Below are 15,030 nucleotides of genomic sequence, written 5' to 3'. Positions count from 1 at the left end.
AATCTTCCTTGACTCTCTTCTCTCACATCCCACATCCAACCCATCAGCAAATTCTGTCAGCTCTATATCTCAGTGTAGATCCAGAATCTGACTATTTCTTATCACCTTTACATGCTATCACCATGGTCCAAGCCACTACATCTCTTGCCTAGACCTTTCTGCTTCCACTGTGTGCCCCTACAGTTTTTTCTCCACACAGCAATCAGAGTGATGCTTGAAATTTATTTCCCTGTTTAAATTTTTCCAGTGGTTTTCCATCACATTTAGAATAAAATCTAAAAATCCTTACTATGATTTCGCTCCTGGTAACTGCTCTGACTTTACCTCCTACCACCTTCTATCTCTCTCATCTATTCCAGCCATAGCAGCCCCTTCACTATTGTCTGAACGCACCAAGCATGGTCCTGCCCTCACACTTGCTGTTCCCTCTGCCTGAAATGTTCTTCACCCAGGTATTCACGTGGCTTGCTCCTTCATTTCATTCAGTTCTCTACTCAAATGCCAGCTCATTATAGGAACCTTCCTGATCCTGCTGTCTGTAATAACACCCTATTCTCCATGTCCTGCCCTCCTTCAGTCCCTATTCTTTTTCCTTGGTTTTCTTCTATAATGTTCATCACTACTTCACGTTTTATATTTATTATTTTTCTCCCCCTCTAGAAGGCTAGTTCCATGAGGGCAAGGATTTTGTTTTTGTCCATTGCTGTATCTCCAGCACCTGGAGTATTACCTGTGGCACTCAACGTTTATACACTGTTATCTTACTAATATACTTTTAAAAAAAGATCCTTGGAAAAAAGCAACCTTAAAAAAAATTGTGGTAAAATACACATAACATCAAGTTTACCATCTTAACCATTTTAAGTGTATAGTTCAGTGGCATTAAGTACATTCACATTGTCCGGCTACCATCACCACCATCCATCTCCAGAACTCTTTTCATCTTGCAAAACTGAAACTCTATACCCACTAAACAATTCCTATTCGTCTCCTCCCCCCAGACCCTGGAAAACCTATTTTACTTTCTGTCTCAATGAACAATCTTTAATTAGCCAACAAAAGATAAGTTTTGAACATCTGGGGAGTCAAATTCAACCCATAGGTTGCTTTCAATGAGTGCTTATTAACAACTACTCTGGGGTTGGTACAGTGCTAGGTACACTAGGGATACAAAAGTAGTGTCCTGTGCAGTTCTATTCTGCTGGAACTAAGAATTTGCGTATGTCTTACTAAAGATAACCATCCTATATCTCATTACTATGCTCTGACATTGAAAACTGAGATATATTTGGTTATGAGTTTTATTTTTATGGCCATTTTCTGCTTTCCCCTTCTTTTTGTCCCATCGTTTCAAACTGATTGGAAAGTATACATTTTTAGGGGAAATTCACATCACAGAAAATTGACCACTTTAAAGTGAAAAGTTCCACGGGACTTAGGACAGTCACAGTGTTCATGCAGCCTCTGTCTAGTTCCAGAATATTTGCATCACTCCCAAAGAAAACCCCATATTCATTAAGCAGTTGCTCTTCGTTCGTCCTCCCCCAAGCCCTTGGCCACCACCAGTCGGTGCTCCGTCTCTATGGATTTACCTATGCTGGATATTTTGTATAAATGAAATCATACAATGTGTGACCTTTTTGTGTCTGGTTTATTTCACTTGGCATGATGTTTTCAAAGTTCATCCACAAGGTAACAAGTAGGTCAGAACTTCATTCCTTCTTATGGCTAAATAGTATTATGTTGTATGTATATATGACAATTTTTTATCCACTCATCTGCTGATGGGCATTTGGGCTGTTTCTGCATTTTGGCTATTGTGAATAGTGCTGCTGTAAACATTGTACATGTATTTGAGTATCTGATATCAGTTCTTTCGGGGATATACCTAGAAGTGGAATTGCTGGATCATTTGGTAATTCTATGTTTAACTATTGAGGAACTGCCAAGCTATTTTCCATAATGGCTGAACCGTTTTACATTCCCGCCAGCAATGTACAAGAGTCCCCATTTCTCCACATCCTCCCTAGCACTTGTTATTTTCCTCTTTTTATTATCACTATAGTCATATGCTAAGTAGGTGTGAAGTGGTATCTATCTTCTGGTGGGTTTAATTGCATTTCCCTCATGACTAATGATGTTAAGCATCTTTTCATGTGCTTGTTGGACATTTGTAGATCTTCTTTGGAGAAAGGATAATTTTTTGGACAACTGTATAATAATATTCGATTTGATGAAATATTCTCCTATTTTGGTTGAATTTCTCTTGGTTAAAGCTGTGGTGTGTGCTGTTAGAGCAGGAGTTGGTAAACTGTGGACTATGGGCCAAATCTAACTCACTGGTTGTTTTTATATGGCCTGCAAGCTAAGCATGGAGCTAAGCTAAGTAAATTTTTTTACATTTTCAATGGTTGAAGGGGGGGATCAAAAGAAGAATATTTCATGACACATGAAAATGATGCACGTTTCAGTGTCCATAAATAAAGTTGAATTGGGACACACAACCGTACCATACATTTACATATTATCTGTGGTTTCATACTGCATCAGCAGAGTTGAGTGGTTGCAATAGAGGCCACGTGGCCCATAAAGCCTAAAGTATTTGCCATCTGGCTCCTTACAGAAAAAGTTTGCCTACTTTGTGTCTTACTTCATTCTGCTGCTATGACAAAAATACCATAGACTAGGTGGCTTATAAATAACAGAATTTTTTCTCACAGTTCTGGAGGCTGGGAAATACAGGATCAAGGTGCCAACAGATTCAACGTCTGGTGAGAGCCAGTTTCCTGGCTCACAGACGGCCGTCTTCTTGCTGTGTCCTCACATGGCAGGAGGGAGAGAGGAGCTCTCTGGGGTCTCTATTATGAGGACACTGATTTCATCCTCAAGAGCTCCACCCTCAGGACCTAATCACCTCCCCAGAGTCCCACTGTCTAACACCACCACATTGGGGGTTAGGTTTTAATACATGAATTTTGAGGAGATATAAATATGCAGTCTGTTACACCCTGTATTAGAAAGTCCTCATTCTTAGCTTCTAAGTTTTCACAGTCCTGATCATTGATGGCCAGAGAAGCCATTAAGAGTCAGGAGGGGGGGTCCCTGGTTTGTTCCCGGGTTTCAGCACAAAAGAAAAAAAAAAAAAAGAGTCAGTAGATACTTGCGGGAGGACTCAAAATGAACTAGTATTCAGTTTAGTTCTTGTAGATGACTAAGTATTTTTTATTTTGATGTATACTAAATCCAAGTTTAAAGTATTAAAGGTAGGAACTAAATGTAAAATTTCTAAAGTATCCCTTAAATTTCAACTGTCGCTATCATTAGGAGTACCTCCCCTCAGTAAAGTTCCAACTCTCACATTATTTATGGTAAAAATAAGAGAATTTCTTGAAATCACCTCTAAAGACTCCTTTGGCCCCAAATTCTGAAGTACTATGATCCCACCATTAACTGTTGGAATGTCATTATGTTGCTCAGTATCCCATTGAACAGGGATTTCCTGTATCCCAGAACTTATCAGTGCCCTTCTGTAACTGAATTATTTTGAAAATTTGTCTTCCCTAGGGCATCTTCTTACACTTTAAGCTTTCTCTGAATTTTTTTCAAGTAGGAGACTTCAAGTTGGTTAGGTATCCAGATTGTACTGATTTCAATAGATGTGCGTTTTGTTAGAGGGAGGTTGTTAATCACAGTCACTGCCATGCTGTGTGTAGGCCTTTTGAACACGTGTTGACTTAAGAAAATACCTTTTGGATAAAAAAACATCAAGAGGTGCAGAAAATTAGACTCAATACTGCTCCTCCAATTTCTACAATGATATTACCCTAAACCAAGATAGGGTAATATCAGCCAGATATTAATCACCCTAATAACACCCAGATATCAGTCTTATTGTGCAAGCTACACTCTCTTATGTTCTAATGGGTTACTTTATAGTTAAGGGAAACTGAATGTTTAAGAGCAAAGTTCAGTCCATTCCTGAAGAAAGGACTTCTCATTTTGTAGCTATTGGATTATGGATGAGATTTCATTAAGGTAATAGCCTCCAAATCCTAGAGAGTGCTCGTAGTAGGAGTTAACATTCCCAGGGAATTTCCTGGCCATCCAGTGCTTAGGTCTCCGTGCTCTCATTGCCAAGGGCCTGGGTTCGATCCCTGGACAGGGAACTAAAATCTCACAAGCTGCGTGGTGCGGCCAAAAAAAAAAAAAAAAAAATCCCAAATGAGTAGATGCAATGCTCCTGTCCCTGGAGGCTTTTCAGCTCTCAAATCAACTCAGCCACTGTGATTCTCAAACACTTCTCTTCTCTGAGGAATATACAAGTTTCTCTTCTTTTTTTTTTCTCTCTCTCTATGTATTTTATTTTATTTTTTTATTGGGGTGTAGTTGTTTTACAATGTTGTGTTAGTTTCTACTGTACAGCAAAGTGGAGTTCCCTGTGCTATACAGCAGGTTCTTATTAGCTATCTATTTTATACATATTAGTGTATATATGTCAATCCCAATCTCCCAATTCTTCCCCACCCCCCGACTTTCCCCCCTTGGTGTCCATACGTTTGTTATCTACATCTGTGTCTCTGTTTCTGACTAGCAAACCGGTTCATCTGTACCATTTTTCTAGACTCCACATATATGCGTTAATATACAATATTTGTTTTTCTCTTTCTGACTTACTTCACTCTGTATGACATCTCTAGATCCATCCACGTCTCTACAAATGACCCAGTTTCGTTCCTTTTTATGGCTGAGTAATATTCCATTGTGTATATGTACCACCTCTGCTTTATCCATTTGTCGGTCAATGGACATTTAGGTTGCTTTCATGACCTGGCTATTGTAAATAGTGCTGCAGTGAACATTGGGGTACATGTGTCTTTTTGAATTATGGTTTTCTCTGGGTATATGCCCAGTAGTGGGATTGCTGGGTCATGTGGTAATTCTATTTTTAGTTTTTTAAGGAACCACCACACTGTTCTCCACAGTGGCTGTATCAGTTTACATTGCCACCAACCGTGCAAGAGGGTTCCCTTTTCTCCACACCCTCTCCAACATTTGTTGTTGGTGGATTTTCTGATGATGCCCATTCTAACTGCTGTGAGGTGATACCTCACTGTAGTTTTGATTTGCATTTCTCTAATAATTAGTGATGTTGAGCAGCTTTTCATGTGCTTCTTGGCCATCTGTATGTCTTCTTTGGAGAAATGTCTATTTAGGTCTTCTGCCCATTTTCTGATCAGGTTGTTTGTTTTTTTGATATTGAGCTGCATGAGCTGTTTATATATTCTGGCGATTAATCCTTTGTCCGTTGCTTCATTTGCAAATATTTTCTCCCATTCTGAGACTTGTCTTTCTGTTTTGTTTATAGTTTCCTTTGCTGTGCAAAAGTTTTTAAGTTTCATTAGGTCCCATTTGTTTATTTTTGTTTTTATTTCCATTACTCTAGGAGGTGGATCAAAAAAAGATCTTGCTGTGATTTATGTCAGAGAGTGTTCTTCCTATGTTTTCCTCTAAGAGTTTTATAGTGTCCGGTCTTACCTCTAGGTCTTTAATCCATTTTGAGTTTATTTTTGTGTATGGTGTTAGGGAATGTTCTAATTTCATTCTTTTTTTTTTTTTTTTTTTTTTTTTTTTTTTGCAGTACGCGGGCCTCTCACTGTTGTGGCCTCTCCTGTTGCGGAGCACAGGCTCCGGACGCGCAGGCTCCGCGGCCATGGCTCACGGGCCCAGCCGCTCCACGGCATGTGGGATCTTCCCAGACCGGGGCACGAACCCGTGTCCCCTGCATCGGCAGGCGGACTCTCAACCACTGCGCCACCAGGGAAGCCCTAATTTCATTCTTTTACATGTAGCCATCCAGTTTTCCCAGCACCAGTTATTGAAGAGACTGTCCTTTCTCCATTTTTTATCCTTGACTCCTTTGTCATAGATTAGTTGACCATAGGTGTGTGGGTTTATCTCTGGGCTTTCCATCCTGTTCCATTGATCTATATTTCTGTTTTAGTGCCAGTACCATATTGTCTTGATTACTGTAGCTTTGTAGTGTAGTCTGAAGTCAGGGAGTCTGATTGCTTCAGCTCCGTGTTTTTCCCTCAAGGTTGCTTTGGTTATTTGGGGTCTTTTGTGTCTCCATACAAATTGTGAAATTTTTTGTTCTAGTTCTGTGAAAAATGCCATTGGTAGTTTGATAGGGATTGCATTGAATCTGTAGATTGCTTTGGGTAGTAGAGTCATTTTCACAATATTGATTCTTCCAATCCAAGAACATGGTATATCTCTCCATCCGTTTGTGTCATCTTTGATTTCTTTTATCAGTGTCTTACTGTTTTCTGAGTACAGGTCTTTTGTCTCCTTAGGTAGGTTTATTCCTAGGTATTTTATTCTTTGTGTTGCAATGGTGAATGGTATTGTTTCCTTAGTTTCTTTTCCTGATCTTTCATTGTTAGTGTATAGGAATGCAAGAGATTTCTGTGCATTAATTTTGTATCTTGCAACTTTACCAAATTCATTGATAAGCTCTAGTAGTTTTCTGGTAGCATCTTTAGGATTTTCTGTGTATAGTATCATGTCATCTGCAAACAGTGACAGTTTTACTTCTTCTTTTCCAATTTGTATTCCTTTTATTTCTTTTTCTTCTCTGATTGCCGTGGCTAAGACTTCCAAAACTGTGTTGAATAATAGTGGCAAGAGTGGACATCCTTGTCTTGTTCCTGATCTTAGAGGAAATGCTTTCAGTTTTTCATCATTGAGAATGATGTTTGCTGTGGGTTTCTCGTTTATGGCCTCAATTATGTTGAGGGAGGTTCCCTCTATGCCTACTTTCTGGAGAGTTGTTATCGTAAATGGGTGTTGAATTTTGTCAAAAGCTCTTTCTGCATCTATTGAGATGATCATATGGTTTTTATCCTTCAATTTGCTAATACGGTGTATCACATTGATTGATTTGCATATATTGTAGAATCCTTACATCCCATTTGATCATGGTGTATGATCTTATTAATGTGTTGTTGGATTCTGTTTGCTAGTATTTTGTGGAGGATTTTGCATCTATATTCATCAGTGATATTGGTCTGTAATTTTCTTTTTTCGTAGTATCTTTGCCTGGTTTTGGTATCAGCGTGATGGTGGCCTCATAGAATGAGTTTGGGAGTGTTCCTTCCTCTGCAATGTTTTGGAAGAGTTTGAGGAGGATGGTTGTTAGCTCTTCTCTAAATGTTTGGAAGAATTCACCTGTGAAGCCGTCTGGTCCTGGACTATTGTTTGTTGGAAGATTTTTAATCAGAGTCTCAATTTCGGTGCTTGCAATTGGTCTGTTAACATTTTCTATTTCTTCCTGGGTCAGTCTTGGAAGGTTTACCTTTCTAAGAATTTGTCCATTTCTTCCAGGTTGTCCATTTTATTGGCATAGAGTTGCTTGTCTCTTAGGATACTTTGTATTTCTGCGGTGTCTGTTGTAACTTCTCCTTTTTCATTTCTAATTTTATTGATTGGAGTCCTCTCCCTCTTTTTCTTGATGCGTCTGGCTAATGGTTTATCAATTTTGTTTATCTTCTCAAAGAACTAGCTTTTAGTTTTATGGATCTTTGCTATTGTTTTCTTTGTTTCTATTTCATTTATTTCTGCTCTGATCTTTATGATTTCTTTCCTTCTACTAACTTCGGGTTTTATTTGTTCTTTCTGTAGTTCCTTTAGGTGTAAGGTTAGATTGTTTGAGAATTTTCTTGTTTCTTGAGGTAGGATTGTATTGCTATAAACTTCCCTCTTAGAACTGCTTTTGCTACATCCCATATGTTTTGGATCATCGTGTTTTCATTGTCATTTGTCTCTAGGTATTTTTTGATTTCCTCTTTGATTTCTTCAGTGATCTCTTGGTTATTTAGTAGTGTATTGTTTAGCTTCCATGTGTTTGTGTTTTTTACGTTTTTTTCCTGTAATTTATTTCTAATCTCATAGCATTGTGGTCAGAAAAGATGCTTGATACAATTTCAATTTTCTTAAATTTGCTGAGGCTTGATTTGTGACCCAAGATGTGATCTCTCCTGGAGAATGTTCCATGTGCACTTGAGAAGAAAGTGTACTCTGCTGTTTTTGGATGGAATGTCCTATAAATAGCAATTAAATCTATCTGGTCTATTGTGTCATTTAAAGCTAGTGTTTCCTTATTAATTTTCTGTCTGGATAATCTGTCCATTGTTGTAAGTGAGGTGTTAAAGTCCCTCGCTATTATTGTGTTACTGTCGATTTCCTCTTTTATAGCTGTTAGCATTTGCCTTATGTATTGAGGTGCTCCTATGTTGGGTGCATATATATTTATAATTGTTATATCTTCTTCTTGGATTGATCCCTTGATCGCTATGTAGTGTCCTTCCTTGTCTCTTAAAACATTATTTATTTTAAAGTCTGTTTTATCTGATATGAGTATTGCTACTCCAGCTTTCTTTTGATTTCCATTTGCATGGAATATCTTTTTCCATCCCCTCACTATCAGTCTGTATGCATCCCTAGGTCTGAAGTGGGTCTCTTGTAGACAGCATATATCTGGGTCTTGTTTTTGTATCCTTTCAGCAAACCTGTGTCTTTTGGTTGGAGCATTTAATCCATTCACGTTTAAGGTAATTCTTGATGTGTATGTTCCCATTACCATTTTCTTAATTGTTATGGGTTTGTTTTTGTAGGTTCTTTTCTTCTCTTGTGTTTCTCACTTAGAGAATTTCCTTTAGCATTTGTTGTAGAGCTGGTTTGGTGGTGCTGAATTCTCTTAGCTTTTGCTTGTTTGTAAAGCTTTTGATTTCTCTGTTGAATCTGAATGAGATCCTTGCTGGGTAGAGTATTCTTGGTTGTAGGTTCTTCCCTTTCATCACTTTAAATGTATCATGCCACTCCCTTCTGGCTTGCAGAGTTTCTGCTGAGAAATCAACTGTTCACCTTGTGGAGATTCCTTTGTATGTTATTTGTCATTTTCCCCTTGTTGCTTTTAATAATTTTTCTTTGTCTTTAATTTTTGTCTGTTTGATTACTGTGTGTCTCGGTGTGTTTCTCCTTGGGTTTATCCTGCCTGGGACTGTCTGCACTTCCTGGACTTGGGAGGCTATTTCCTTTCCCATGTTAGGGAAGTTTTCAACTATAATCTCTTCAAATACTTTCTCTCTCTCTTCTCCTTCTGGGACCCCTATAATGTGAATGTTGGTGCGTTTAATGTTGTCCCTGAGGCCTCTTAGGCTGTCTTCATTTCTTTTCATTCCTTTTTCTTTATTCTGTTCTGCAGCAGTGGTTTCCACCATTCTGTCTTCCAGGTCACTTATCCATTCTTCTGCATCAGTTATTCTGCTATTGATTCCTTCTAGTGTATTTTTCATTTCAATTATTGTATAGTTCATCTCTGTTTGTTTGTTATTTAATTCTTCTAGGTCTTTGTTAAACATTTCTTGCATCTTCTCGATCTTTGCTTCCATTCTTTTTCCGAGGTCCTGGATCATCGTCACTATCGTTATTCTGAATTCTTTTTCTGGAAGGTTGCCTATCTCCACTTCATTTAGTTGTTTTTCTGGGGTTTTCTCTCGTTCCTTCATCTGGTACATAGCCCTCTGCTTTTTCATTTTGTCTGTCTTTCTGTGGTTGTGGCTTTCATTCCGCAGGCCGCAGGATTGTAGTTCTTCTTGCTTCTGCTATCTGCCCTCTGGTGGATCATGGTTCTCTTCTGAATGAAGTCCTATAAACCTCTAGTAACATCAGGCTAGTCTCTGTCTTTTTGCATTTTTATTTGGTTTCTATACTTTAATTCCTTGATTGGCAGCTTTGTTAATGAAGGAAGCTCACTTTAATAAAATTATCGTGTTTAGATGCTTGTTATTAGAAGCTGTGTGCCAAATGCTTTTTTTAAAAACATATTTATTTATTTGGCTGCAGTGGTTCTTAGTTGTGGCACACAGGATCTTTGTTGCAGCCTGTGGGATCCAGCTCCCTGACCAGGGATTGAACCCGGGCCCCCTGCATTGGGAGCGCAGAGTCTTAACCACTGGACCACCAGGAAAGTACCAACAAATGCTGTTTTAAAGCCCAATCATTAAGGCTAAGAGGGTTTGTTGCTCATACATAACTCACTACGTAACTCATTCTGAGACTATTACAGAGCCATACAGACTGTTGTTTCTTTAAACATGCCTATTTGTGATGTGCTGTTGTCCATTATTTGAACCTATCAATACAATAAAGTCTCAATTAAATAAATGACATTTGTTCACTGAAAAAAAGAGGATTTGTTGTTGTTGTTCTTCAGTCTGCCTCCCCATAAGAGATCTGTAATTGCTTTATAGTCTTTACCTTTGTCATTATCAAGAATTCCTACTCTGCTTTCAAAGTAGGGTTGCAGTTGGGTCTATTCATATTCCAAATTCTTATTTTAGTATTTTCTGTCACCATACGGCCTCTCCTTCTTATTCTGATATGGAGTTGAAGTGTTGAGAGAAGGATCATAACTAGGTATTACTCATTCTGTATCCTTTGGTCAGCTTTTAAAAATCCTGATGCCTAGGTTGTACTCTATACCAATTAAATCAGACTGTATGGGGGTAGACGCCCACGATCTCAGTGTTTTTTAAAAGCTCCCCAGGTGATTCCAATGTGCAGCAAGATGTAGAAACCATTGGCTTTGCTTACTAGTCATATAGTGTAGAGGTTCTTTCAGTCACCTCTTCACTCCTCAGGATTCATTAGATGACCTTCTAATAATGCATTTTAGTTACTTGAAAAAAGGATGTTATATAAATTAAGATATGACTGTAATCATTGTCACTGTTCGTTAGACTGTAAAGAAGCCATTTTTGTGGTACAATGTACATAACATAAAATTTACCTTTTTTACCGTTTTTAAGTGTTCAATTCGGTGGCATTAAGCGCATTCACATTATGGACTGCCACCACCACCTTCCATCTCCAGAACGTTTCTCATCTTCCCAAACTGAAACTCCACATCCATTCCGTCCTTCCCTGCAGCCCCTGGCAACCATCATTCTACTTTCTGTCTCTATGCATTTGACAACCCTAGCTACCTCATATGAGTAGAATCATACAGTATTTATCCTTTTGTGACTAACTTATTTCAATTAGCGTGATACCTTCAAGGCGCACTCATGTTGTAGCATTTGTCAGAATTTCCTTCCTTTTTAATGCTAAATAATATTCCCTTGTATGTAGCTACCACATTTTGTTTTTCCATTCACCCATCGATGGACACTTGGATTGCTTTCACTTTTTGGCTATTGTAAATAATGCTGCCATGATCGTGGATGTACAAGAAGCCAGTTTTAAGTGATAAACTGATGTCTGTTCTCCCTCTACAAGATGCTTATCTGGATAGATGGCTTGTTCTTTTTTATTTTTTTTTTTTAATTTTTTTGGCCTCACAGCATGGCATGCAGGATCTTAGTTCCCCAACCAGGGACTGACCCCTTTCCCCTACAGTGGAAGCTTGGAGCCCTAACCACTGGACTGCCAGGGAATTCTGAAATTGCTTGTTCTTTATGGATAGGTTGTAGTGTTGTTCACCAGATGAGCTAGTGCCTTCTCCTAGTGATGGGTCTTCCTTTCACAGAATTTGGAAAAAAATTAGATACTGTTCCAAATGCCCTCTAGATTTACTCATAGATGGTGGTAGAATTATTCTATTGTATCAGCTGTCTTGCCCAGGCTGTTGATCAATCCTACAGAGGTTGTGTTCTACAAATATAGTAACAAAAGTCTCTGTATGTCTAGTAGGAAATAAAGGACTCATTCTGTATAATTTAGTTTAACTCCAAAATGCTACTAGGACAAAATTGTAAGCCTAAAAATCAACCTGAAAAAGGCTCCCTGGTCATGTTGCTCTAGAAATTGTAAACTAATTAGACTGAATCTGGAAGCCACATTAGGATTCCTTCATTTCTGACTATGTTATTCAGATAGGCCATTTAACTCTATTTCTTTTTTTTTTAACATCTTTATTGGAGTATAATTGCTTTACAATGGTGTGTTAGTTTCTGCTTTATAACAAAGTGAATCAGGTATGCATATACCTATATCCCCATATCTCCTCCCCTCCCACCCTCCCTATCCCACCCCTCTAGGTGGTCACAAAGCACCGAGCTGATCTCCTTGTGCTATGCGGCTGCTTCCCACTAGCTATCTATTTTACATTCGGTAGTGTATATATGTCAGTGCCACTCTCTCACTTTGTCCCAGCTTACCCTTCCCCATCCCCGTGTCCTCATGTCCATTCTCTACATCTGGGTCTTTATTCCTGTCCTGCCCCTAGGTTCTTCAGAACCATTTTTTTGTTTGTTTTGTTTTTAGATTCCATATATATGTGTTAGCATACGGTATTTGTTTTTCTCTTTCTGACTTACTTCACTCTGTATGACAGACTCTAGGTCCATCCACCTCACTACAAATAACTCAATTTCGTTTCTTTTTATGGCTGAGTAATATTCCATTGTATATATGTGCCACATCTTTTTTTTTTTAACATCTTTATTGGAGTATAATTGCTTTACAATGGTGTGTCAGTTTCTGCTTTATAACAAAGTGAATCAGTTATACATATATCCCCATATCTCTTCCCTCTTGCGTCTCCCTCCCTCCCACCTTCCCTATCCCACCCCCCTAGGTGGTCACAAAGCACCGAGCTGATCTGTCTGTGCTATGCAGCTGCTTCCCACTAGCTAGCTATTTTACGTTTGGTAGTGTATATATGTCCATGCCACTCTCTCACTTTGTCCCAGCTTACCCTTCCCCTCCCCGTATCCTCAAGTCCATTCTCTAGTAGGTCTGCGTCTTTATTCCCGTCTTGCCCCTAGGTTCTTCATGACCATTTTTTTTTTTTAGATTCCATATATATGTGTTAGCATATGGTATTTGTTTTTCTCTTTCTGACTTACTTCACTCTGTATGACAGACTCTAGGTCCATCCACCTCATTACAAATAACTCAGTTTCGTTTCTTTTTATGGCTGAGTAATATTCCATTGTATATATGTGCCACATCTTCTTTATCCATTCATCTGTCGATGGACACTTAGGTTGCTAAAAACAGTGGTTAGATGCCATGAAGTAGGTGGCAGTGCCTTAACCGTATGTGTGTTGTCAGGCCCGAAGGCCTTCTCCATCCTTGTCAAGGGGAGTGCTAACCTTCTCTCTCCTTTCATACAACACTTAACTCTATTTCTGTACATGGTCTTAGCTTTTTATGTTAAAGAACCTAGTGCCTGAACTGAGAGCTCACTTTTTTACTTCTTTCCAGTCTTAATGACCACTCTTTGTTTCTTGACCTCCTTGAAGGGTATACTTTATTTTTAACAGACAATTCAGGTAGACATTTTTATAAGAGAATCAGCTGTGTTAGTCAATAAGTGGAAAGTTTTTGGAGGCAATCAACTTTGGAAAGGTAGTGATTACTTATTTTAACATTGTATTTCTGAAGGCATTACTTTTTCATATTCCCAAAACCCACCTATCTATTTTTATAGCATCGAAGAAATGAACTTTCACTTGTGTGTGTTTATTTCACTTTGATCTTTTTGACACTTTTCCTTAATTTTTCACTTATAATAAAAGTCAGTTGAAAAGAGGCTTATCCACATTACTAAAAGGAGAGAAACTTTAAACTTTGTTAGTCTCTTTGGGTTAACAACTGGGCTGCATCTGTGTGCTTTAGAGGTATGGGAATGCCCCCCAAATTAAGAATCTGATGAGGTAATGTGATTTTAGAGCCCATTCTACAGGTGAAACATAGCAACTTGTTCTTCTTGTCTAAAGACTTGTCTATCGAACTCTCCAGTTCGAGAAGCTAAGAGTGAGTAAACAAATCTTTTTTCTTTCTAGATCTTCATCTGCTGGTGGATGTGGCCTGCAAGCAGGAGCACTGTCCACAGGAGGAAGAATTAAAAGAGTGAGAATGGATGACGAACGTGACATTGTGCACTGGCTGTAGCTGGAGGCAGACTAGCCTTGCACATGACACACTGTTGGTTGGGGCTCTTTCAGTTCTTTAAGGAAAAAAAGTGTTTTTGTTTTGTTAATTGAGAATTTTGTTAATTGAGAATTGGGAATTTGGTATTTACTACAGCTGTTCAGTTCAGGTTGTTTACCTTGACAAACTACCAAACATCTAGCAGCCTTTTTTTTTTTTTTTTTTTTTTTGCTGCCCAGATCCCTTTCAAATGAGAGTTCCTGTTCTTCTGTTACAGTCAAAAAGCATCTAAAAACAGCTGCATCTATGGTACTGGAGAATAATCTGTGTGGATGTGCTGATTTGTCATCTTGCCACACTCAAAAGTAGTCAGCACAACTCCAGTGGGGAGTTCAGTCTATCTGTTTCAAGTCGCAGTGTGATCCTTTTAGAGAAAATTGTGTGAGAAACAAAGGCATGTGAGGTAACCAAGATCACAGGTCTAAATGGGTCAGGAATTCCAGGGAGAAACTCTGGGAAAGAGTTAATTTTCTAAGTGATTAATCAGGAAATGCTCTTACTTCCTAACCCAGCATTCTGTTTCAAAAGCAAGGCGTCCGGACTTGGACCATCCATCACACTTAACAGCCCCTGATTCTTTTATATTTACGGAAGCGTTCTTCTCTTTTCATATCTTTCTTTAATTTTCATGATACATTATCATAAATGGTAAGGAGGTTTTGTTAATATATCACTTATTTAATATATCTTCTAAAGAAGAGTGTTTAGCTTGTTGAATATAATTGCATTTATAGACTGGTAGATTTTAAAGTTTTAAAGCTTTATATTTTTATTAATATTGAGGGTTAGAAGGATAAAGAATGCGTATATAATACTTTTATTTTGAGATGGGAATGTACAATGTGTGAACAAAACCATTAAGAGATTTAACACAGTGTTTTCTTATTTTAGATTTTTACATTCAGTAAGTATAAATTCTCATCTATAAAAGATACTGTGTGCAAATTTTGGGAGAAGCTGATTAGTAGTCACCTAACAGAAGCTATACCTCTGATAGTTTTAATAGTTTACGCATGGTTTAAGCTTCTGAGA

General features: G+C 38.3%; 1 protein-coding gene across 1 annotated transcript in view; it reads left to right on the top strand.

Annotated features, from left to right (window-relative positions):
* Window positions 1-13,921, top strand: part of HSF5 (heat shock transcription factor 5) — a gene marked incomplete at both ends in the record, with an annotated part of 50,077 nt that extends 36,156 nt beyond the window's left edge. The window contains one exon of the mRNA XM_081219575.1: window positions 13,851-13,921. Within this exon, the coding sequence (XP_081075701.1) occupies window positions 13,851-13,921 (71 nt within the window). The remainder of the gene's footprint in view (window positions 1-13,850) is intronic.
* Window positions 13,922-15,030: the final 1,109 nt, after the last annotated feature.

Source organism: Mesoplodon bidens (genome assembly GCF_964165515.1).
Source record: "Mesoplodon bidens genome assembly, chromosome: 19".
Lineage (NCBI taxonomy): Eukaryota > Metazoa > Chordata > Mammalia > Artiodactyla > Ziphiidae > Mesoplodon > Mesoplodon bidens.
This window is presented reverse-complemented; position numbering and strand designations above follow the sequence as displayed.